General features: G+C 39.3%; 1 protein-coding gene across 1 annotated transcript in view; it reads left to right on the forward strand.

Moving 5' to 3' along the window:
- The window catches only part of clmpa (CXADR like membrane protein a), a 48,072-nt gene that overhangs the window by 14,677 nt on the left and 8,127 nt on the right, over nucleotides 1-25,268 (forward strand). The window contains exons 2-3 of the mRNA XM_083568563.1: nucleotides 22,242-22,396; nucleotides 24,726-24,924. Coding sequence (XP_083424689.1) covers nucleotides 22,242-22,396; nucleotides 24,726-24,924 — 354 coding nt within the window. The remainder of the gene's footprint in view (nucleotides 1-22,241; nucleotides 22,397-24,725; nucleotides 24,925-25,268) is intronic.

The raw sequence follows: 25,268 nt of genomic DNA on the forward strand, positions 1-25,268 counted from the left end.
CCTCCCCGTCCCCCCGGTGGCCGGTAATGTTTCTTTGATATTCCGTCAAGCTACCGGTGTGATTTGTTTTGCTTCACTTTTGAAGACAGTGGTGGAAAGGCATGAGAGCCAATTAGTTTCGGAGCTCATTAAAAAGAAAGAAGAAGAAAAAGAAGGAGACGAGACGGCCACGCATGCCATTATGTGTGCGACTCGGATTAGAGATTTGAAAAACAAAAAACGCAGGTAGAAAATAAATCAGTTTGCATTGACATTTGAGATTTGTCTGGATCTCTGCAGTTTTAGAGGCTCGGTACAGCTTATGTTGGAGATCATGAGTGTTTGTTGGAGCTTCCATATGGAGCATTACATCTACTTGGCCTCGCCATTACTCAGCACACGGGGCTGTAAGGCTGTACGGATGGATTAGTATTGGGTTGAGCGCGATATCAGCGGGGACCAGGATGTCTCCAGCAAGTCTGTGAAATGCTGCTGGTGCCATTGGCACTGGAGAAGATCTTCCTCCCGGTCTGTTCCATGGAAACGCTTTCAGTCACATGATCATGGAACTTTAAACCAAAAGCACATGCTGGCACAACCAGGCATTGGTTTTTTTTACTCTGAAACGAACAAAAAAGCCCAGTCAGAGTTTTTCAACTCTGCACCAATCAAATTCGAATTCCCATCCATGTGAGCTCTGTCTGCTCATTTAAAGTGCTGATGCTTCATCTGGATGCTCTGTCGACTTATCTACGTTCAAGCAACGTTGATCGCAAACAAATGGTGGATAATTGGGGAGCACAAAGCAGCTAAAACTGCGACGGAAAAAAAACACAGACAGTTTCGCTGACATCAGTGAAATGTCATGAAATAACCCAGACAAGATTATTAGTTTTTCCGACGAAAAGTACATCCTACACGACTACGCCGCAAAACCACATTCCATAGCTTCACCCTGTTAGGCATGGTAAGGCTAGTTTAGGTCTGAGTTAATTGCCTTTCCCCCAAGATGAGCTGATCATATTCTCCCGTAAGCGTTTTTAAACAGCAATATCATTTTACGCACTGGCTGCCACGGAGCTCAAAGGAACACTTTGCCGTCCGACTTATGAATTGCTATTCCTAAGTAAATATTGTGCCTTTTTTGATTTGATTTGAATGATTTTAATAAACATTTTGCCATAGAGCAGGGGTCCTCAAACTTTTTTCTGTGAGGGCCACATTATTATTTTTTTTTTTGGGTCGGTCTGTAAGTGTGTCTGGAGTGGATACCAATATTATTGTGGAGATTTTATTATGATTTTAAATGTATGTATTACACCTCCTAATGCTAGATTAGTTTATTATTTAGTTCTATATAATTAATTAATTATAAATGATAAATATAGCACTCTCACATGTAAAAACGAACAGCATGTGGAGTCAGAGATTCGCCTCTAGAGCCTGCTCTTGTAATACAGCGGGCTGAAAGCCGGAAAAACTATCCGCTCTGATTTTTCCTGATAGTTAATAGTATCAGCAATCAACTATTGGTGCCTCGACCTCTATTAATAACTAAAGGAAATTTTTGTTTGAAAGCCAACCTTTATTATCAAATACAGATATGATATGAGTAAACCATACATTTAAAATGACTTTTTCCAAATTTGTCTCTGGCATTGTTTAGAGTGCTGTTCCGAATGTGCGTTGGCCATAGTTTGGGGGTCCCCTACCCTAGAGTATTAATCTCTGACATCGACAAGTAGATTTATTGTGTCTCTGTGCGGTAATCTCTGGTGGAGTGTTTCCAGCATGCGGAGACGTACTCTTTTATTAAACAATCACACAAGCTCATCTTAATGAAGGGGCCTCGCAGAGCACCCTGCTGCTGAAGCACCGTGGAAGGGAGGGATTTTTGGCACCCAGCCCCAGCTGCTTCTTTTGGCCACATGGCAGTTCCTTCATCCGAAACAGTTGCAGAGAAGAGCATGCCGAGTCCAGACATTGATTACATTAGGAAACTTTTCAGTCGAAACAATCCTCCTTTTTTTCCCCCCTCCCTTCTCTGTGAGTGCTGATGCACTTTATCCAGCTCTTCTTTCCACCGTGTTCCTAGACTTTAACTTTGAGAGAATAGGTAGAAATTGCTCTTTCTTCTTCTCACTCTCTCTCTTTTCCATCTTGTTATTCAATTAGACAACTTCCTATATTGTAATTAAAAATGCAAAAAACTCCTTAAAAACCAAGGGGCACAAGGGGTACTTTTATTTTCTGGGATGCTTCTTGTGTGTATTGTACATTAATATACATTATATAAACAAAAGTATTTGGACACCTGCCATTTTCAGCCATGCTTGGTTCTTTGCGAAACTGTTAGCACTAAGTTGTGAGGCACACAATTCTATAGGATGTCTGTGGATGCAGTATAGCCATCTAAAGAAAGGCTATAATTATGAGTTGTTGAATAAAATGCATTGAGCAGGAAAAGCACTCAGATCTGCAGTAGGTTCTCAATAGACTATGGTTGGGAACTTTGTATTAAACATATATTTTGGATTTCAAGGGTATGTCTTTTAGCCTGGGAAGTCATCCAGTGTACAAATTTCAGAGTACACTTGGGAAAAGAACAGGTAGATTTATTTTTTTCTTACAGTCAATTTAAAGACTGGAGCACACACACTTCACTGGGTCATCGTTTATTTAAAAGAGGAAAGTGCCCCAGGCTCTCACAGACGATCGACCTTAACCTGAAGAGTCGTGACTCTCACTTTGAGTCAATTTACTATATGAATCTTTAAGAGAAAAAAACTTAAAACTGAATTTTCTTTGTGTTAAGAATAGGCCACTGTTTGAAAGTTTATAACAGTTATAGCCATTAGCAATGCAGCAGTTAAGCTACGTCGTGCGCACTGAGTTTGAATTTATTTAACAGCTACAAGTGATATCACTATGTGACAATAAATAGATCAGCAGCTTGGATTTAAAACCTTTAAAACCTTTACCGCTTTGAATTGCTACCATTTAAGTTTAATTCCACCGGATTTAAGATGAAAAACACACCCTGTACCAAGCGGTGCAGAGCTTCTGGACGTCTTGCTGAGCTTGAGGACGTTTTTTGTTTGCTAAGACCCAGCCTTTAGCTAGCCTAGGCATTAAATTATCGAGAGAAAATAAGCTGACCTTTGGCCATGGTATGAATCAAAGAATGTTGGGATGTAAGGGTTTGGACACGCTTGAACAAATTTACAGGGGCCATGTGTAATAAATGCAGGGCAGCTTGGTGGGCAGAAATGCTGAGGCCTGGAAAGTCCATGATCCATTACCTAATAATTCAGCTAAATGGAGGACAGAAAGAGACAGTGGAATTGTGGACCGAGGAAAGCTTTTCTTAGCATCTGTAGTCTTCTTACAGCTATTATCACTCTGTGCATTAGTAAGCATTAGCTACTTCAGCAGAAACATAGCACAGATTGCATTAACGGGAAAGAAGGAACAAAAAAAAACGTTTAACAGCGTGTCTGTTCTATCTAAACTTGCTGTCATCCAGAACTGACTGTCTGTTCATTTAAGGAGCATTAAAGGAGCGTGCCATTGAAGGAGTATTTCTCAGTAATGCCTGTATAAGGCTAGCACGCGAAGCTGTGCGGCGGAGCTGCACCGCTCGGAGATGTCTTGTAAGGTCGTGACCCTCTTTAGCAAACACAAACAGTCCTTGGAACGTTCACTGTTCTATGGGGGGGTGTATTTAAGATATCTTGGCTCAGAAAGTAAGGGTTCCTCAGAGTTTTCTCAGGATGGTTAGTGGTTTAGAACATTATTGTTATGTAGAATATGGCAGGAATTATGAACTTATCAGACATGGAGCCATGTGTTTATGGCACTAATCAGGATCCACTGTGGGAAATAAACAGCACGATATGACAAAAATTTATGGGCAACTAATAACAAGATCACAAGATGTGTCTTTTGAACATCCCAACCTCTACTCTTCTGTGAAGATGTTTCACTAGATTTTGGAGTGAGCTTGTGGAGATATGTGCTCATTCTCAGCCACAAGATTATTAGAAAAGTCACATACTGATGTAGGGTGAGGAGGTCTGGGGTGTAGGAAGCGTTCTAGTTCTTTGCAAACTCTAATAGGGTTGAGGTCAGAGATTTATAGCAGGCCACTCAAGATCTATCCCATATCGTTATGAAAGAAATGTCACAGGGATTTTGTCATGCTGGAGCAGGTTTGGGTCTCCTAGTTCAAGTAATACGATAAAACTTTCAATACATTTGGGTGCCTCCAGCTTTGTGGGAGAAACACATATGGCTGGAAAATCCAGGTGTCCTAATACTTTTGTCTATATAGTTTAAGTCTTATCACAGGACGATTGTTGATATCATGAGAGTTGCTTTTCTGGATCTTTGTAAGTCCATTTCTGAACTTGATTTACTTGTGTTGCTTATTGTTGTTGCTGTCATTGTTGTTTTTTAACCACCTAATTTGTCCGACAAGCTACTGGAAGCAACTCAGCCTCTGTTTTCTGTCAGAAAACAGCACATCATACTGCCGGACTTGTTGGTGAACCGAAGAAATCGCAAGACTCGAGTGAGCCGTTGAGCGAAGTTGTCAAGAGGCATCTAACGAGATGTGAAAAATTTAGGGCGAACGTTCCACCTTAGCAAGCAGTGATGCTGTCAGTCTGAATTTACCCTGCTGTTTACTTACAGCTTAGTGACATTCGAGCTCGGAGATTAAAAATTAATTAGCTGTAAAAAAAAAAAATGTCATGAAGATGATGACTGCATATGATGTTTTTGTATTTAATTAGCACTTTTTCCCGAGCATGTAAATATTGACTAAATAAAAACACTAGGAGCATGCAGGTTAAATCATATCTAGTACAGTTCCAGCTTTAACAAAGCTCTGACACTGAACACTCCTTCTGGAAACGTTACGGAAAACTCACCTTAGATGCTGAGATTACGAGCAGGACTAAATCAGTTTTTTTCCAAGCAGATCTTTGACTCCATAAAAATTTGTAGATATTATAGCACTTGGCTTTTTTAGACTTGAGGAGAGTATAAATCGCAGCTGAGCTGCTGGAATGCAGGGGCTGGGGGCTTAAATTTACTCGAGCATCAGAGCGAACCTCCTGCTGCTTTTCTTTCTGATTAGCGTGCATGCTGGAGGATGATTTGGCCATTTGTGGTAATTGGATGAAGAGAGAAAGTGCAGTCATGGTGCTGGAATTAGGCCGACCCTGCAAGAAACGCTTACATCATCAGCTGATACCCTGATGTTTGCGTCATCGTGCGTGATTATTTCTGTTTCTTTGATTGCGATTTCAGCGAAGCTATTAGCAGAGGAGTCGCTTTGAGATCTTGTGAACTTTCAAAGTGGTGTGAGAACCCCCAGGATATCAGTATTTTTTTAATAATTTGACACCAAGTGAGTGACAGTTTTGCAGGTGGGAACGTATTGTTGAGGAAAGAGTCCAGAGAAAAATGACCAGCTGGCAGGAAGGGCATAGTAACTCATATAATCGCTCTTTACATGTATAGTGAGCAGAAAAGGTTCTCAGGATGCACAAAAACCTTCATGGTGATTTAGGAAAAAAGCAGACGTCTCAATCAGTTTCCAATCCTATCAACCAGGAACAATTTACTGATTCTCATTTTTTTTGGGCTGATCATGATGTGTTTTGCTGTTAATGCCCATCCACCTCAATAGAGATGTTTGTCCTGAGACGCTTTTCTGCTCACTATGATTGTAAAGAGTGATTAAGCAACAATAGCCTTTCCTTACATAGGAAAACTTTCTGGTAATTTTCCATTTCTTTATTTAGATGATGATGTAAAGGATAACTGAAGCCTTTTGACCTGCACAACATTATCCTGCTGTCACATGGCTGATCATAAAACTCGAGGATCTGAATGAGCCGGTGTGTATGAGTGCCTATTCAGTGGTTGGAGATGGGACTTCAGTGTCATTGGGTTACTGATTGTAAAGTCTGGGGTTCAAGTGCCAGTATCACCAAGATGCCACTTTTGGGGCCCTTGAGTAGGGCCTTTAACCCTCTGTGCTCCAGGGGTGCTGTAATATGGCTGATCCTGTGCTCTGACTCCAGCTTCCTAACATCGCTGGGATATGCAGGGAAAATATTTTACTCCACTGAAAAGTACACATGACAGTATAAAGCACCCTTCTTTCTTTATACATGCAGTCATGTACGTGGCGTTTGCCATCGCAGACCTCACTGAGCCGCAGAGTTTCCACTCACACCCTGTTTCGTTTGGCGGAATTAATATGCCGTGTTCGAGTTCATTAGTAAACGAATCAGCAAAGCGCCATTAACTTTGCGCTAAAGGTCAGTTGAGCCCAATTTTCATTACGCCTGACTGCTCGCTAAAATGATTGAGCGAGAAATCCCAAGTCGTAATTTACTGTACATCCCTGAAGGCTTTAATACACAATAATGCAATAAACTGGGCTGCTTAAGAAAATCTGTGTGTAAAAACCCTGGAGTTTGTATGTGTGTGTGTATGTGGGTGAATGTGATTCACTTTTTTTGTTTAAATATACAGCAGTGAGCAGGTTTTAATGAAAACTAGGCGAACCAGTGTGCTGCATTGTTGTTGGCAAATGATAAAAATAATTATTTAAATCTAAAAACCCCAGAGGCAGCCCACATGTGGAATTCGAAACAGCGAGTAACTGGAGCTCAGATCGAACCCTCCGAAGTACTCTCCGTACACACACACACACACACACATGCACACACACACACACACACACACACACACGCACACGCACACACACACACACACACACACCCCTCAGGCAGTGGAGCAATGAAGCTGAATTTACTTTAGTTCTGCTAAATGTTTTTTATGAACCGTTTTACTATTCCTAAAATAGAAAAAAAAAAATTTATTTTAATTCTTTATATATAAAGAATTACTTTGCGATAACTTGCAATGAGTCTCTGAGTGGATGAATTTTGGTCACTCATCTATGCAGAATTGTTGCAATTCAGCCACATTGTAGGGTTTTCGAGCATAAACCGTCTTTTTAAGGTCATTCCACAGCATCTCGGTAGGATTCATGTCAGGACTTTGACTAGGCCACTATAAAGTCTTTTTTTTTTTTTTCTCCAGCCATTCAGAGGTGGACTTGCTGTTTTGAATCATTGTTCTGCTGCAGAACCCAAGTTCGCTACTGTTCCATGTTTTTGCAATTTATGAATAATGGCTTTTACTGTGGTTCGCTGGAGTCCCGAAGCTTTATAACCTTTTCCACACTGATAAATCTCACATACTTTTTTTCTCATTCATTTCTGAATTTCTATGGATCTCGGCATGCTGTCTAGATTGTGAGGATTTTTTGGTTTATTTAAAAGATTTCTTGATTGTGAACAGGTGTGGCAGTTAACAGGCCTGGGTGTGGCTAGAGAAATTAAACTCAGGTGTGATAAACCACAGTTTCAAAGGGGGGGGGCAAACACTTTTTTTTTTACACAGGGCCATGTAGTTTTCCCTCAATAATAAAAACCTTCATTTAAAAACTGCATGTTGTGTTCACTTGTGTTATCTTTTACTAATATCTAAATAAGTTGGATGATCTGATACATTAAAGTGTGAGAAACATACAAATAAATAAGAAATCCGGACACTTTTTCACACCACTGTATGTGTGTATGTATGTATATATATATATACACTGTAGCAGAACCGTTTGGATGCATCACCACTCGGTCTTTATTTTCCACACACTTCTCCTTTTAGTTAATAGCAATAGATTGTGGACAAAGCACTTAAGGTGGCAGGACAAAAATGAAATTTTACACCCTGGCACAAACACAAAAATCCATTTCTTTTGGACTCGGGGACTGATATGGGGATGCGCATTGATTACGTCTGAAGCACCATAATGCTTTTTGTGCTAGAGTCCGAAACCAAAGCAAGATGAAAGCCGAAGCGGGATGTGTTTTCATCAATGATTCGTACAGTGAGAGAAAAAAAAAAGTAATTGTATTGGGGCCATCTAAAATGAATGGTATATAATAATAATAATAATAATAATAATAATAATAATAATAATAATAATAATAATAATAGTGTTAATATTTTTACTACTGTTGTTATGACTGATGCTTTCATAACTCTTGCTTTACGCACAGGCCGGAATTGGCCTACAGCTGAAAGGAAATGTGTTTCAGTTTGCTGAGCAGTCATAGTGTCTGCTTTCTGAATGTCGGTAAGATGGATTGGAAGCTTGGTGCTGTTCACAGTGTGATTCCTCTGACTTGGAGGTAAAAAAAAAGAAAAAAAAGAAAAGAAAACACACCTTGCAGCACTCCTGGGTTTTTATTATGTGATCTGTGGATGGAGGTTGAGTCCTTGGCCCAGTTTCTTTAAATATTATTTTAATCTAACAGCAGCAGCAGCTGAAGTCCAGGCCAAGAAGGGATAAAAGCTCTGAAACATCCACTCTCCTTACACTTATCCACACAGACTGTGTTTTTTAAATATTATCCTACCCCTAGGTCTGTATTAATGTACTTGTTATGATACAGTATCTGGACGAAAAGTATTGGGATGCCTGACTTTTCCAGTTATATATGGTTCTTTCCCAAACTTTAACTCTAAACTGTAACCACAGAAGGATACACAATTTTATAGAATGTCCAGAAGATTTAAACCTGTTCCAACATGACAATATCCCTTTTGTTCACTCAACCAGCTCTATGAAGATATGGTGTGCATGGATCGCAGCAGAAGATCTTCTATAGAGATCTGAACTCAACCATACTGAACACCTTTGGGATAAATTTGAACCCTGATTGCACTCCAGGCCTCCTCAGCTCACCTACATCAGTAACTGACTTTACTAACACCCTTGTGGCTGTATGAACACAAATCTCCACAAACACACTCGGAAATCTAGTGAAACATCTTCCCAGAAAGAGTGGAGCTCATTAACAGGAAATAGGAACTAAATGTGGAATGTTCAAAAGCATGTTTATGTGTCCACAAAGTTTTGGGATTTATTCAGACTAAAGATCAGGTGACTGGTTGAGATTATTTTGTTGTTAAAGGGCTTGATCTATGATTTACATCTTTCTAAGTGTATAGCATTAACCTGTAATTTGTGATACTTCTATCCTGCTCATTGGATTCACAGTGGACAGAATTTATTTTTATTTTCACTAAGAACAGCAGGTTTTCAGGAGGAATATTTAGTGAAATATTTATTGTGCTGGTTAAAACATATACATTGAATATGCATAGATAAAACTTTAGGCTTTAAAAAAAAATCAACTAGAAGACCTTCAGCATATTTTAGGCCTGTAGCAGGAGAGTTTGAATTGTTTTCTAACGTGTTATATGATTCCTCTGAAAGCAGTTTTCCAAAATGCAGTCTTTTTCCTCCATTTTTTCCCCCTCTCCTGAAAGTCTGCTTTTAATTAACCTGTGGAATGTCTAACATTTGTTGAAACAGTGGTGGACTTTTTTTTTTTTTTTTTAGACTATTACCCCTTTTCTCTTTCTCCTCCTCTTTCTTTACCTCATCCTCCTTTTCACACACACTCACTTCCTCATGAAAACCCCAAGCCGCTTTGTGCTAGCCTCTGTGCTAGCAAAACACAACAAATTGTTTGCATCCTTGAAGTGGTGAGCTTGGGTACAGCTGCTGCACAGTCCCATCATCTTTCGCATTGCGGGTGTGCGCTTCGCTCCTGCTGCAGCATCCAAACCGCTGTTTTTAACAGCATGTACCATTACAGTTTATCGCTAACACCAGTGTAGACTTCTTTTGCTTCTCTAGCAATTAGTCACATTTTATGCACCAGTCTGTTAAGCATTTAGTCTTGTTTTTCCCTTCTTCTCTCTCTCTCTTTCTCTCTCTCTCTCTCTCTCTCTCTCTCTCTCTCTCTCTCTCTCTCTCTCTCTCTCTCTCTTCCTCAAAGCTTTTATGTGTGTGTGTATATATATATATATATATATATATATATATATATATATATATATATATATATATATATATATATATATATAATTTTCATTTTATTTTATTTATATACACTTTAAGTCATGCTTCGGTTCAATGTCGGTACGGTTATTTTACAACTATTTTAAATAAAATTCCTGCTTGGTTAAATAATATACTAAATAATATTTTATTAGATTTTATTCTAATTAAATCAATCAAATAATGTAATACACTTTGTATTATATTGATTAAATGGAGTAATCAATGAAATTAACACAAATCAAATTGATTAAATACAATTAAATAAATGGAAAATAAATTAAATTGTTTATATTTGTTAGACCCTATTTGGGTAATACAGCTGTGTGTGTGTGTGTGTGTGTGTGTGTGTGTGTGTGTGTGTGTTTGTTTTACATTTAAATATTTAATTTTCTAAAGATATGACCTTGACTGTTCTTATTTCAGCAGACTTTAACAAAGTCTTCATTTCTTTATTCATTTATTTACTCCCTGATATGCGGAATTGTCAGGATTTTCTCCTTTCAAGATAAATTTTTTAAGCTGGACAGAAAACGCTAGAGAATCAATAGCGCTAGCGTTAGCCGCTAACCAGGAAGTGGCTGTCGGCTAATGCTATGAATTCAAAAAAATTTTTACTTTTCATTTCATGTATCCTGCATATGTTTGTGACAAATACAAAATCTAAATCAAATAAAAGAATCCTTAGCGCTATCACTAATGATTCTTTAGCATTTTCATGCATTCCTAAAACAAATCTCATTTCTCATACAAAGTGAGTAGCTATGGCCATGGTCTCTATAACTCAGTCTTACTGAAGGAGGTGTGGCCTCTATAACTTAGTCTTACTGAAGGAGGTGTGGCCTCTATAACTCAGTCTTACAGAGGATGTGGCCTCTATAACTTAGTCTTACTAAAGGAGGTGTGGCCTCTATAACTCAGTCTAACTGAAGATGTGGCCTCTATAACTTAGTCTTACTGAAGGAGGTGTGGCCTCTATAACTCGGTCTTACAGAAGGAGGTGTGGCCTCTATAACTCAGTCTAACTGGAGATGTGGCCTCTATAACTTAGTTTTACAGAAGGAGGTGTGGCCTCTCTAACTTAGTCTTACTGAAGGAGGTGTGGCCTCTATAACTCAGTCTAACTGAAGGAGATGTGGCCTTTTTTAACTCAGTCTAACTGAAGGAGGTGTGGCCTCTATAACTCAGTCTTACTGAAGGAGGTGTGGCCTCTGTAACTCAGTCTTACTGAAGGAGGTGTGGTCTCTATAACTCAGTCTTACTGAAGGGGGTGTGGCCTCTGTAACTCAGTCTTACTGAAGGAGGTGTGGTCTCTGTGAATCAGTCTTACTGAATAAGGTGTGGCCTCTGTCATGTCAAGTCAGGTTTATTTCTGTAGCGCTTTTCACAACACACATTGTCTCAAAGCATCTTTACAAATTTTAAGAGTTAAGGTAAATGGTGTGTATTTATCTCTGATGAGTAGCCATGGCGACTGTAGCAAGGAAAAACTCCCTTAGATGTTATGAGGAAGAAACTTTGAGAGGAACCAGACTCAAAAGGGGAACCCATCCTTATTTGGGTGACATCAAGAGTGTGATTATAAATCTTTCAACAATACAGAACACTGGAGAATGAGAACTAACATGAGCACTGGAATGTAAGATTATAAGTAATGTTCTTTCTACAGTCTTTTACAGTGTGTTAATAAAACTAGGAGCTATCATAAAATCATAAAATAGCTCAACAATTGTGATCATCATAGATCTAACACCAGCTTCTCCATGCCGGAGCCTTTAAACACTCAAGGAGGTCCAGTGTCCAAACTTCACATAAAGTGGGATCCAATTGGCGCTAGTACGTCTCTAGATGGCCCGGGATGTTTGCTGGGTCGACATTTACTTCTTTAAAGGTCCACAATCTTCATGAGGTGGGACGTGACTGGAGCTGGAGCAACCTCAGGATGCCTCAGGATGGATAGAGAATGAATCAGTGCAACTGTGAATCAGTTTACCTGATGGAGGCGTGGCCATTGTTAGTCTACATGAAGGAGGTGTGGCCCTCCGTGTCAGACACACTAAAGGAGGCGTGGCTCTCGCATTCCTGAAATATAAATCTCAACATTTTTTGCTTAATAATCTTAAAATATTGTATGCTTTGTATCAGTGTTGCACCACTCATTGACATTTTGTCTTTCTCGCCCTCTCTCTCTCTCTCTCTCTCTCTCTCTCTCTCTCTCACTCTCTCTCACTCTTTTTCTTTTTCACTCTCCTAAGCACCGTGTCTACATTATTTATATAAAAGATTCGTACGAAAGGCTACTGAAACACAACGACTGGGTAAAAAAAAATGCTGCATGGTAGATTAAGTCAGCATCTGATTCCGGAAGACAAAGATGTATTTCGCTCTGCAACCTAGTCAGCTACAATTTCTACCTAACGGGCATAAAAGTTGCCAATTGCAGCAGAATGGACTTTGGCTTGAGCAGATGAGCAACTGGGTATCGATTTGCGCTGGCCAATGCCGGCCCTTGGGCCTGAAGGCTGGAGTCGTGAAACAGAAAGTGTGTCGGCTGAGAAGCACAGCAGAGCCTCATGGATCCTCTCGGCACTTAGAAGCCTTGTTAATGTGGATAGAAATATTTTCTCATTGACTCCTGCTGAGAGAAAAGAGCGTTTCGATTGATTCCAGAGTGCAGCTGAAACAATTCTATTGATTGTCTGGCTTATTATAGAATGCAAGACTTTTAGCTGGCTTGAGAAGTTTAGGATATTACAAATTGTATACTGTTTGATAAGAGAGAAAATCATTCATTGCTTGATCTGCATCCGTAAAGGAAATGCCAATAATATACACTCAGTGATAAATCTTTTTGTTTTATTCCTTAGGCAAAAGCTCCAGGTGACTTACAGGAATAGCACGCGTAGGGTAAAAATTGACTGCATTAATTACAATAGCATCAATATTTACTATCTGACTGAACCAGAACTAGTGAAAGAGGAGGCATGGATTTTGTTCCTCATTCCTACAAAAAGTGGTGTTGCCTCTGTAGCACAATCCTTCTGAAAGGGGTGTGGCCTGTGTAACTAATTTCTACTGAAAGAGGTGTGGCCTCCAATTCATTCCTACTGAAATGGGTGTGGCCTCTGTAACTCATTCCTACTAAAAGAGGTGGGGCCTCTGTAATTCATTACTACTGAAAGAGGTGTGGCATTTGAACTCATTTCTACTGAAAGAGGTGTGGCCTCTGTAATTTATTCCTACTGAAAGGGGTGTGGCCTCTGTAACTCATTCCTACTAAAAGCGGTGTGGCCTCTGTAACTCATTCATGCTGAAAGAGGTGTGGCCTCTGTAACTCAGTTTCAATGATGGAGGTAAAGCTTTTAAGTTCTACTTTTGGAGATTCTGCCATCAGTCATTCAGTCTTACAAAAGGTAGGTGTGGCCTCTGTGCTTGTCAGTCCCTCTAAAGAAGGCATGGCCTCCCATTCCTAAAATATTAATGTCAAACTGTTTGCTCAATAATCTCACATTTAAGTAGCGCTTTGAAACGTTGAAACGGTCAAGGCTTCAAAATTTGATAAGGAACAGGACAAAATATCGTATGCATTGTGACAGTGTTGCACTACTCAACAGCCCTTGTACTGGTACTGTGTGTGTGTGTGTGTGTGTGTGTGTGTGTGTGTGTGTGTGTGTGTGTGTGTGCGCGTGTCTGTGTCTGTGTCTGTGTCTGTGTCTTTGTGTATGTGTGAGACTGGAGCTCTGTTGGGTTTTCCTCCGAGACTGCAGCAGTTCCCTCTACAGGATTTGCTCCTTATTAAAGCGAGTGTGTGTGTGTGTGTGTGTGTGTGTGTGTGTGTGTGTGTGTGTGTGTGTGTGTGTGTGTGTGTGTGTGCGTGTATGTGCCGCAGGCTGTGTGCTAACTCCCGGGTGAAAACTGGGACCAAAACCAACAGGCCTGTGGGGAAGACACTTGGCATGTGGACTGGCGCACACACGGCTGAGACATGCGACTGGCATTGTTCAGCCGTCTGTTCTTTTTTTTGGGTCAGAACGTTGGGTCATTTTTTCCCCAAAGTTTTGTCTAATATATTGAATCTAAAACTAAATCAGTAATAATCATTGTAAAAAAATTTTATATTCCAGAGAATGACATCATTCAGTGCTATAATCCTATAAAAGCAAAATGATTAAATTAAATTTAAAATTTGATTAAATTATACAATTTAAACAAATACTAAATAAAATGAAGCAAAAATAGTGTAGAGTTCTCTATGATCATTCTGATAGTTTCAATTTTTTACAATAATTAGATAAAGAAATGCATGTATAAAGTTCAAACCGTCATCTTCCTCCTTCGAATTAGCCAATATTAAGAGTCTATATTAATCTCTGTAAATATTCAGGTTTCCCACTTTCCACATCACTGATCTTGTGGAACACTGTCTTCTTTGTTCCTTATCATTCATGACAAGCTTTTTCTCCAAATGATTTATTGATGCTTTTTTTTCAAATCAAATCATCCTGATGACATTCACTTGAAAGTGAACCAAAATGAAGAAGAACACTCACAGAGAGAACCAGATTCAGAGGGCAAACGCAATATTAGTATTAATGTGTGGAAAGTTAGGAGTATCCAGAGTCAGTTTGAGCACCTGTAGATGCATCATTTGTATGTAATTCAAGCCCCAGCAATGGACTCATTTATGACATTTTGGATACACTATACTGACAGAGGTTATTAGAACACTCTGGTCTTTACAGCCATATGTGTTTTTTTCCCAAACTGGCACAACAGAGTTAAAGACACATCATTGTATAGGATGTCTTTGAATGTGTTAGCATTACATTTTCCCTTCACTTGAACTTGGAGACTCAAATCTGTTCCAGCATGACAATGCTCCTGTGCACCTTGTCAGCTGCATGAACATATAATTTACATGGGTTGGAGCGGAAGATCTTGAGTGGCCCACAGTATAGAGCTGTGGCCTCATCCCTATTGAATACCTTCTACTAAAACCCTTCTGTCTGAATGAGCACAGATCTCCACAAGAACCCTCCAAAATCAACTGGAACATCTTCCCAGAATAGGGGATGCTATTGTAACAGCAAATGCATATTAAATGTGAATGATATTTAAAAAAAAAAAACATAGTGAGTGATGATGCATAAGTTAAGTCTATGCTCTCTTGGAGCATTTCTTGGAATTACTTTTACTCTGGATAGGATCTCTGGATATAAAAGATTTGTAAGAACCGGTGTTGTATATGGATTTATAAGGAAAATAATCCTAACCAGGTAAACAGACCAGGGAATATCTTAACTGATGTTCATACGATGTCCTACATTTGTCCTAGAGGTGTGGAATAAGGACCCTAGCATCACTAGAGTGTGAGCACTGTACTTGAGAAATGTAATATTTGAAACAACTTCTTCTTCTTCTTTGGCTGCTCCCATTAGGGGTCGCCATAGCGGATCATACCACTCTGTCAATTACATCTGCCCCTTTCACACCAACTACCTGCATGTCTTCCCTCACCACATCCATAAACCGCCTCTTTGGTCTTCCTCTTTTCCTCCTTTCTGGTGGCTCCATCCTCAGAATTCTTCTTCTGATATACCCCATATCCCTCCTCTGCACATGTCCAAACCATCTCAATCGGGCCTCTCTCACTTTGTCCCCAAAGCAACCCTTCATAACGCAACCCGCAAGATCTTTTTTAGATCTTCTCCTCACAGTTTTTAAAACAGATTTGAATCTGTTCAAAAACAGACCCGTCTCGCCATTGGCCATGAAACTAGTTTTGGTTTGCACTACTCACTGTCTCATTCCAATCCGATCCTACAGAATCTGATACTACCTGTGTAACCTAATAAACATTGTTCTGACTGCGTATTTGCATATGCGTAGTATGTATAGCTTTCCGGAGTGTGCAAGCCGATCCCTCTGCGAGTACTGCTTTCCCACAATCCCCTTCTTTGTGTCTCACTGCAGACTGCTGCACCTTTATGTAAGCTTGTTGGTCTTCTTTTCTCTCCAAGCAGCATATATATCATAAATAATGAGCAAAATTGCATCTAGAATAGTTCAAAGGCAAGTGGTACAGGATATCACCGAAGGGATTGCAGTTATAAAATGAAAAGGAAAAGAAAAAAGAAAAGGAAAAGATACAGTTATTAAGGAAAAGGATGAGCGGCTGGTTTTAGGATTTGTTTGTAATAATAATTAAACCCAGTGGCTGTTGAAGGTCTTTAATATGCAAGTTTAATTTTACTGTTTGCCCCTGTGTCCGTTTCTGTCACATTATTTGTATAGAAATCATCTGCAGTGGTGTACAGATTTCTCATTAAAAAAGCCGTTGTGCCCTATTCCTCAGAGCTAAAGCTATATAGACGATGCAGTTTTCTAGTGATCTTTAAGAAAGTTCTGAAAATGTTGGCTCCTTTGAACTTTTATTTCTCACTGCAGTTCCAGTTGAGACAGAGGGCAATTTTATGTATTTGTGTGTAGAAAGTTAGCAGAATTTAGAGTCAGGTTAAGCACCTGCTTGTGTAGATGCATCATTTGTATGTTGCTCAAACCTCTGCAATGGATACATTTATGGCAGTTTTGCATATTGGATACACTATATGAAAGTCAGTAGGAGTAAGACAGAGTACATGTGTGTAAATGAGAGGGAGGGCAGAGGAGTGGTGCGGTTGCAGGGAGAAGAGGTGGAGAAGGTGGATGAGTTTAAGTACCTGGGGTCAACAGTGCAAAGTAATAGAGAGTGTGATAGAGAAGTGAAGAAAAGAGTGCAGGCAGGGTGGAGTGGGTGGAGAAGAGTGGCAGGGGTGAGTTTTGATAGAAGATTATTTGCAAGAGTAAAAGGGAAAGTTTATAGGACTGTGGTGAGACCTGTGGTGTTGTATAGTTTAGAGACAGTGGCACTTACTAAAAGACAGGAGGTGGAGTTAAAAATGCTGGGATTTGCATTGTTAGTGATGAGGATGGACAGTGATGTAGGACGGTTAGGAGACAAGGTGAGGGAGGGAGGTTGAGATGGTTTGGACATGTGAAGAGGAGGGACATGGGGTATATCGGTAGGAGAATGCTGAGAATGGAGTCACCAGGGAGAAGAAAAAGAGGAAGGCCAAGGAGAAGGTTGAGGGAAGACATGCAGTTAGTTGGTTTGAAAGAGGCAGAAGTAAAATACAGGGGGGTATGGAGACGGATGATCCTCTGTGGCGACCCCTAACGTGAGCAGCTGAGAGAAGAAGAAGTAGAAGCATTATGGATACACTATACTGACAAAGTTATTAGGACAATCTGATCTTTCCAGCCATATGTGGTTCTTTCCCAAACTGGCACCACAGAGTTGAAGACACACAATTGTATAGAATGTTTTTGGATGTGGTAGCATTACATTTTCCCTTTATTTGAACTTCGAGACCCAAATCTGTTCCAGCATGACAATGCTCCTGTGTCCAGCTACATGAGTTGGAGTGGAAGATCTTAAGTGGCCTACAGTTCAAGTTCCATCCAAAATCTAGTGGAACATCTTCCCAGAAGAGTGGATGTCATTGTAGCAGCAAATGCGGACTAAATGTGGAATGAAATATTCAAACAACACTTTTAGTCTAAACACACACAAATTTTAGTCTAAAGCTATATAGACAATACAGTATTCTAGTGATCTTTATGAAAGTTCTGAAAATATTGGCTTCTTTAAACTTATTTTTCATTTCTAAGTACAGTTCCAGTTGATACAGTATATAGTATGATTCTAAGTGTCCCAACATTTTCTGCAATTCTGGTTGTCCCAGTATTCCCTGTGATTCCAATTGTTTCATTGTTCACTTTAAATGTAGTTGTCCCAGTATTAACTGTAATTCCAGTTGTCCTAGTGTTCAAAGTGATTTCAGTTGTTTCCATGTTTACCATGATTCCAGTTGTCCCAGTGTTCACCATGATTCAGTTTTCCCATTATGAACTGTGATTCCAGTTGTTTCAGTGTTCACCATGATTCTACTGTAGTTGTCCCAGTATGCACATAGTTCCAGTTATTTTAGTGTATACTGTGATTCTAGTTGTCCCAGTGTTCAGTGTGATTCCAGTTGTTCCTGTGTTCATTGTGATTCCATTTTTTTTGCAGTTTTTTGGTGTGATTTTAGTTGTTCCAGTGTTCAGTGTCATTCCAGTTGTCCCAGTATACACTCTGATTTAAGTTCCAGTCTTAATTTTGGTTGTCCCAGTGTACACTTTGTAAACAAAACAAGGTCACGTTGCTTTCTGTGTTTATAAATGCTCACTAATTAACAATAGGAAGTCCGTTTTTTTTTTTGCTGACATGAGCTCAAGGCTGGTGGGGGGACGGCTTTTTCAATAGCCAAGCCCAGGAGCATGTCATGCTCTAATAAATTCCTCCTCACACAGCCTTGCAACTTATTATAGCATCGTGAATGGGATCCATTAGGCCAAAGCACACGAAGAGTGCATAAAGTAGGTCTGAGTCCAGTAGCATGAACTGCTTCTGTCTCCTCGGTTGCCACAAGTGAATCTTCTATCATTAGGTCTTTGCTGGAGATGTGGCCTTTGTGACTGCCAGCCCAGTGATAGATTTTAAGAACTAAAAAAAGAGGGAAGAGATGGAGTGAGAGAAAAACAAGAAAAAAAAGGATAGTGCTGCAAAGGGACCGAACAAGATGATAAAGGAGATGCAAAAAAGAGCAGACTAGATCTCAAATTTCAATCTCTCCTTCTCTCTTACTCACCCTAAATACTTTATTCTCAATCCTTTTTTTCCCTTCAACCTTCTTAATCTTTTCTCTCATTCTATCATTACCTGCCCCCCCACCCCCCTCTTACCACCCTACTCTTCTCTCTAGTCTCCATTCCACCATTCCGCACTCTCACTTTCTGTCTTCAATCTTGCCTTCTCTGCCTTTCACCTATCCATCTGATCTCTCCCATCAGGCGCCGAAAATGAGCACAGATCGTATTTTTGCGTCTTTGAAGAACGCCCATTGGTGCTAATTGCTCCTAAACGTGTCCTAATTTATCACTACCCCACACAGACTCCACCTGGATGGGCCTGATCTCATTTCAGATTAGCCAGCCTACATTTAACCCACTTAGAAACTTAATACAGTATGCGTTTGATACCAAGCGATGTGGGGCACGGCTGTATAAATCTACTGCAGCTCCTGACATATTTCCAGGCTTGCTCATCATGATGCCATGACACCTTGTGATCGCTGACTTAACACTTTTATATACTACATGTCCTCTTGGATTTCTGACACCATCTTTAAAGCTTTACACTTTTTTTTTTTTTTTTACAGATTTTCTGTAAAATTTATACTGTAATTTAATGTTATCTTCACTACTTAGCAATATATTGTCTATTTGACCCTGGCCATGTCTTTAGATTTTATAGGAATTCAGCAGTAAAACACATTTAAAAAGATATTATATAGTGTATTAAATAATAATTACACTCGATGTGCTTGTCTGAGATCCACCTTGGAGGCAGTGAAAATGAGAATGAGGTTTTTATTTAATTATTAATTTTATTACCGACATTATATTGAAGCGTTTAATTAGACCTCCAGAGCAGTGCGGTTACAATAATGGAACGCCTGGCCATACCCTCACTAAGCTAATAGAAATCTTGGGTCTTTCAGCCTATTAAATAAAATAACTAATAATTTGGATTTTGTTTTTGCTGCTCATGTACCCTGTTAATTAGGGAATTAGGGAAAATCCACGGTTCGGTTCAATTTAGGTACGGTTAGTGGGAAGAAATGCAAAACATAAAATTGCTTGTCGTTTTTTATTAACACAGTTTATTATTATAAACATTTGTGAACGTCAACAGTTTTACATTTTAAAAACAATTTTAAATAAAATGCCTGCTTGGTTAAATAATATTTTAAAATATATAAAAAAAAAAAAAATTCTAAAAATATAAAATGAATGCTATACACTTTTTATTATATTGATTACATTTAGTGAATAATTAAACTGGCACAAATTAAATTGATTAAATAAAATTCAATAAATGAAAGAATTTACATTTTTACACTTTTACATTTGTTAGACCTCGTTTGAGTAATACAGATGTGTATATAAGTGTGTGTGTGTGTGTGTGTGTGTGTGTGTGTGTGTGTGTGTGTGTGTGTGTGTGTGTGTGTGTGTGTTAGAGAGTGTGTGTGTTTGTCTGTGCTGCACATGTGCAAAACAAAATGTAAGTTTTACAACGCACTACAAATCGTATTTCAGCTCACTACAAATGGTATTTTCATATACGGAGTGAGTAGACACGGTGACACTGCGCTAACTCTACTTTCTTTTTTATAATCCCGTCATTTTCGTGTATGTTTTTAAATGTAATAATAAACATTAAAATAAAAAACTGACACTGCGCTTGCACTGCTGCGAGGCAGAGACCAAACAAACTTAATATGTTCGTGAGGGAACTCAGATTGTAACTATGTTGCATACGGTACACATGTGCACCAAACCGAAAGCCCTTTAACGAAACGTATTCGTACCGAACCATTTCTGTACAGCGCTTCTGTTTTGGTGCCCATGTATCCTTTTTACATACCTACTTCACACCTACTGTTAATACATGTACTCTTTAGGGGTTCTTCCAAGGATAATAAAGGGTTAAGGTTTTAGGTGAAGTCAAGAAGCTTTTATTGTCATTTCAATCATATATAGCTGACGCAGTACACAGCAAAATTAGACATCGTTCCTCCAGGACCCTGGTGCTACATTAAACAACATAAAGCTACATAACAGAAAACACAGGGCTAAGGACTAGTAAGTGTCCTCGCCACATAAAGTGCATCGTGTCCAACCTGGTGCAAACAGTGCAAGACAGACAGTGCAAAGACAACACAAGACAGAGTAGGACAAATACACACTGTATATTACAAAGTGCAGTGTGTAGGAGAGAAATGAGTACAGGAATGTACCTTGCGATTAAACAAAATGTAAACACATGGGTGTGTGCAAAAAGATGTGCAAAAACAGCATGTAAACAGTTTGTAACAATAAAGTGATATATATACTGTATATAAAGTGAATATGGATGGTGCTGATACATGGATGTGTGAAGTGAGAGTGTTTTAGCCTCCATTTGGTAAGAAGGTTGACAGTTTCTACTTATAATCTATAGAGATTATAATCTTCTTTCAAAGAGACAACTGAAAAACTGTTAATAATTCTATATGTTGAAGAGCAGTCCATAATAATGTATACTGTATAAATAGAAGCATGATTTAATGTTCATTGGCGAGAGATCAGAACCAATTGGGAGGGAAAAAAATCGGTAGATTAGTGCTGGCGTACAGCTCGGAGAATGACAGATTGCCGTGTCCCTCGATTCCACAATCATCTGCTTCCAGTTGTAGATGATCACAGAATTAACCATGATCCAGAACCAGTTTAGTGTTGAGACTGAGGCTTTAGCCAAACTCTTAGAATCCTCAGATGTGTCTCCCAAATCCTGGAATTTGGGTAAATATCCCTGGCATCCGAGTTACAATCAACCACAGAGTTTAAGTGCTTCAGTTCCTCATACGCTTCCATTATTTCCCTGTCTTTTTCATTCTGTCATTTAGTTTCCTGTTCTCGGTTGGCATGGCAGTTTTTTTTTTTTTAAATGCAGCACTTTTTGAAGTGGGTATAGCTAAACTGTCAAATTGCTCCAGGAAAGGCATCAGGCTGTTACTTCATGTCTCTCATTCATATTAGCTGTAAAAGGAAAAGCAATAATTGCTGAAATTTACCCGTTCTATCTTGTGGAAACATGGGGAATTTGCTAGATTGCTTTGAGCTTTTTTCACTGCAGTGCTCTCTCTGATTCTGTGTGTGTGTGTGTGTGTGTGTGTGTGTGTGTGTGTGTGTGTGTGTGTGTGTGTGTGTGTGTGTGTTTGTGTGTGTGTTTTATATCCACTTTTAAAACTCTGTCAATATGTAATTTTGCCAAACCAATGCGAGGACTGAGCTGTGATCAAACCATAACTGCTGTATCGATATGCATGGACTGTAGCTTGTAATAGGAGAATAACACAAGCAATAGAAGATGGTCTAATATAATTACATGTTATAAATTAAACATACTTTTGCACAAACAATACAAATCAAGGAGAGTTTTAATGGAAGATAGGTTTGTCAATGAAAAAATCAGGTCTAGAAAATTCCAGGATGATACAAAGCCAAAATAATTTTTCAAACGATGTTTTACGGTCAATCACTTCGGTTCCTGAGGTCTGTCTTTCTCTCTCGGCAGTGTTTGGTGTAGTGTTTGTGAGTGCACAGACGGAGATGAAGCGAGTGGTGGGCGATAACGCAACGCTGCCGTGCCACCATCAGCTCTGGCATGCCGACACCTCACTGCTGGACATTGAGTGGCTGCTGGTGAAACCCAACGCCAAGCAGAAAGCGGTAAGAGAGCACATGATGCCAAATTCAGAAAGAAAAATGGCAATTGCTTCATGGAAATTATGACCGTGTTCATCTGTCCGTTTAATACACGTTTGCATGGTGAGCTTTGGAACGGTTAAAGCCGCCCTTCAATTAGGAACCTCGTTTTTCTAGCCGATGCCGACTTTTCCTTCCCAATTACTTTTTTATGAAAGAATGATTCAGAATTGGCAGGCGCTTCCATTTTCCATTCCAGGCCTGGCTTTTGGTTATCCAACACTCTCACTTTCCACTGAAGTTCAGGAATCTCCTGCTATGCATGGCTTTGCATTTCAAATAGTCTGCTATTGATTATCCTGTGTGGAATAGTAAAACTGGCAAGCGCAAACGAGCAACATGGATTCTCGAGTGAAAACAAAGGCGGAAGAAACCTGAAGTATGATCAATCATTCAGAGACATGTTTTCAGCAACATTTGAATAAAGAAAATGACTCAATACAGATTTGATATTCTCCACTACTTCAAACTGCTGATCAGACAATTCTCAGAAATCTCTTAGTGGGTGTGGCCTAATGTTATAATGAGCATACTTTGAATGATTGTACAATATGCAAGACTTGGAACCTGCTACAGGACTTGTCCAAGTACTGTACCATCCACTCAATAATAGAGTTTGCTCAGTATGCAAAGCAAGATAATCCTCGATCTCTCAGGTAGCTCTTATTGGCTAAATTAACTTTTGCTTTCTTAGTTGCTCAGATGGCTGGCTTTGATGGATGACATTAACATCATGATTAATGGGAATGAAGCTAACACAGGCATCACCCAAAATACTTTCTTTACTCAAGATTAGCCCATCCCCTACTTTATAACCAAAGACCAGTCATTCAGGCTTTTCATGAACATTGTGGAAAACATGAATTAAGCATCGCACATCTTGGAAGGGTGCGAGGATGTATGCTTTGTTTAGTCTATTTAACTACACACGGAGCACTGTGTTTCCCTATGAACGGTTATTACTGACGCACCGCCCACTAAACTCTGGAGCGCTCTGGAGAGGTTTAACACGGATGAAGAAGTGGGAATAAAGATGAAGATGAAGAACGTTTTTATCCATTCGGAAATAAAAAGGATTGACTGATTTCACAATATGTAGTATTCAGATTTATTACTAAATTGAGAAAAACGTTCTTCATCTTCTTCATCTTTTTTCCGACTTCTTCATCCGTGTTAAACCTGTTCAGAGCGCTCCAGAGTTTAGTGGGTGGTGCGTCAGTAATAACGGTCCGTGGGAAAACACAGTGCTCCGTGTGTAGTTAAATAGACTAAACAAAGCATACATTTGCCTAGATTAATTTTTGTTTTTGAATTACTCGGGTTACTCGAGGAATCATTTCAGCCTTAGCTAATATATATTTTAGGCTGTATGCACTATTGCAGTATTATACATGCAATATTAGAAAACACGATTCTTACTGTTTTAGTCTCCGTTTGTTATAATACCCTCCACTCTTCTGAGAAGATGTTCCAATCGATTTTGTAGTGTGCTTGCACAGATTTGTTTTTATCCAGTCACAAGAGTGTTAATAAAGTTAGGTGCTGATGTAGAGTGAGGAGGCCTGGGATGCAGTCAGCAATCCAATTAAGCCTAACGGTGTTCAATGTGGTTGAGGCTACTTCCATTCAAATCCATGTAAAGTACTGTATATTTCCATGGAGCTGGTTTTGGGTCTCCTAGTTCAAGGGAAAATCGAATGCTACAGCATCCAAATACTTCACAATTGTGCGCCTTTACCTTTGTGTTAACAGTTTGGGAAAGAATCATATATGGCTGGGAAGCTCAGTTGTTTACCTTTGTCCATATAGAGTATTAACATCACTTTTGGACTCATTGATTAAACTACAACCAACAAAATATCTACATTTACTAGCAAACAACATTTAATTCAGTTGTTTGTAGCTTAGTGCTTATGTTTGATTTCTGACTGGAAAGTCTGGGTCCTTGGGCAAGGCCCTTAACCCTTAATTGGGTTAAGTTGGTTTGGATAAGGGCATCTTCCAAATGCCATAAATGTTTTTTTCATACACACAGTAGTGCACCTTGTTCCGTTTAGTTAAATTTATATGTTATATACATTTTTTTATAAACTATTTATAGACTTTTTGATTTGCGAAACCTAAAAACAAAATACTTGTTTGTATAATATTTAGTTGTAGAAAGGGGTAGCTCAGAGGTTAAGATGTTGGGTTTCTGATCTCTTGAGCAAGGCTCTTAACAGCTCTATTATGTAATGCTCTATTGTTTGAAACATTGGAAGCAAAATGGTTTCATTGTTTTCTATCTCTGCAGGTGATCACCTACTTTGCAGGACGGATCTATGACCCGAGCGAGGGCGAGGCTGGCAGGTTGACGCTGGCAGGTGATTACCTGAAGGGCGACGCCTCGCTAATGATCAGCGACCTTTCACTCACAGACTCTGGGGAGTACAGCTGCAAGGTGAAGAACGGAGGAAAGTACTACTGGAATACGGTCAATCTCATCGTCCTCGGTGAGTCCCAACCCTCTACAGACTGACCTTCAACTTGACTTTTGCTCCAGTAATATCTTCATATGTGAAAGATTTTTCTTCCCACGCACGGGAGTGAGGGGAATAACAAAGTGCTTGTTTTTTAATAGCAACAAATATATATATGAGCCAGAAGGCTTTAATGAAGTCCTGTCTCAGGATGTGAGCACGGCCTTGTGCTGTTCAGTCGGCAAGCCCCTTGGCATCTTGGCACAGTTGCGCTTGCCATTTCAGTAGAATGTCACTTTGATTATGAAAGATGATTGAATATTATTTATGTGTCACAGAGGTCCATTGGCTGAAAATAAAACCGTAAAAAAAGCGTA

The sequence above is a fragment of the Silurus aristotelis genome (genome assembly GCF_946808225.1).
Source record: "Silurus aristotelis genome assembly, chromosome: 18".
Taxonomy (NCBI): Eukaryota; Metazoa; Chordata; class Actinopteri; order Siluriformes; family Siluridae; genus Silurus; species Silurus aristotelis.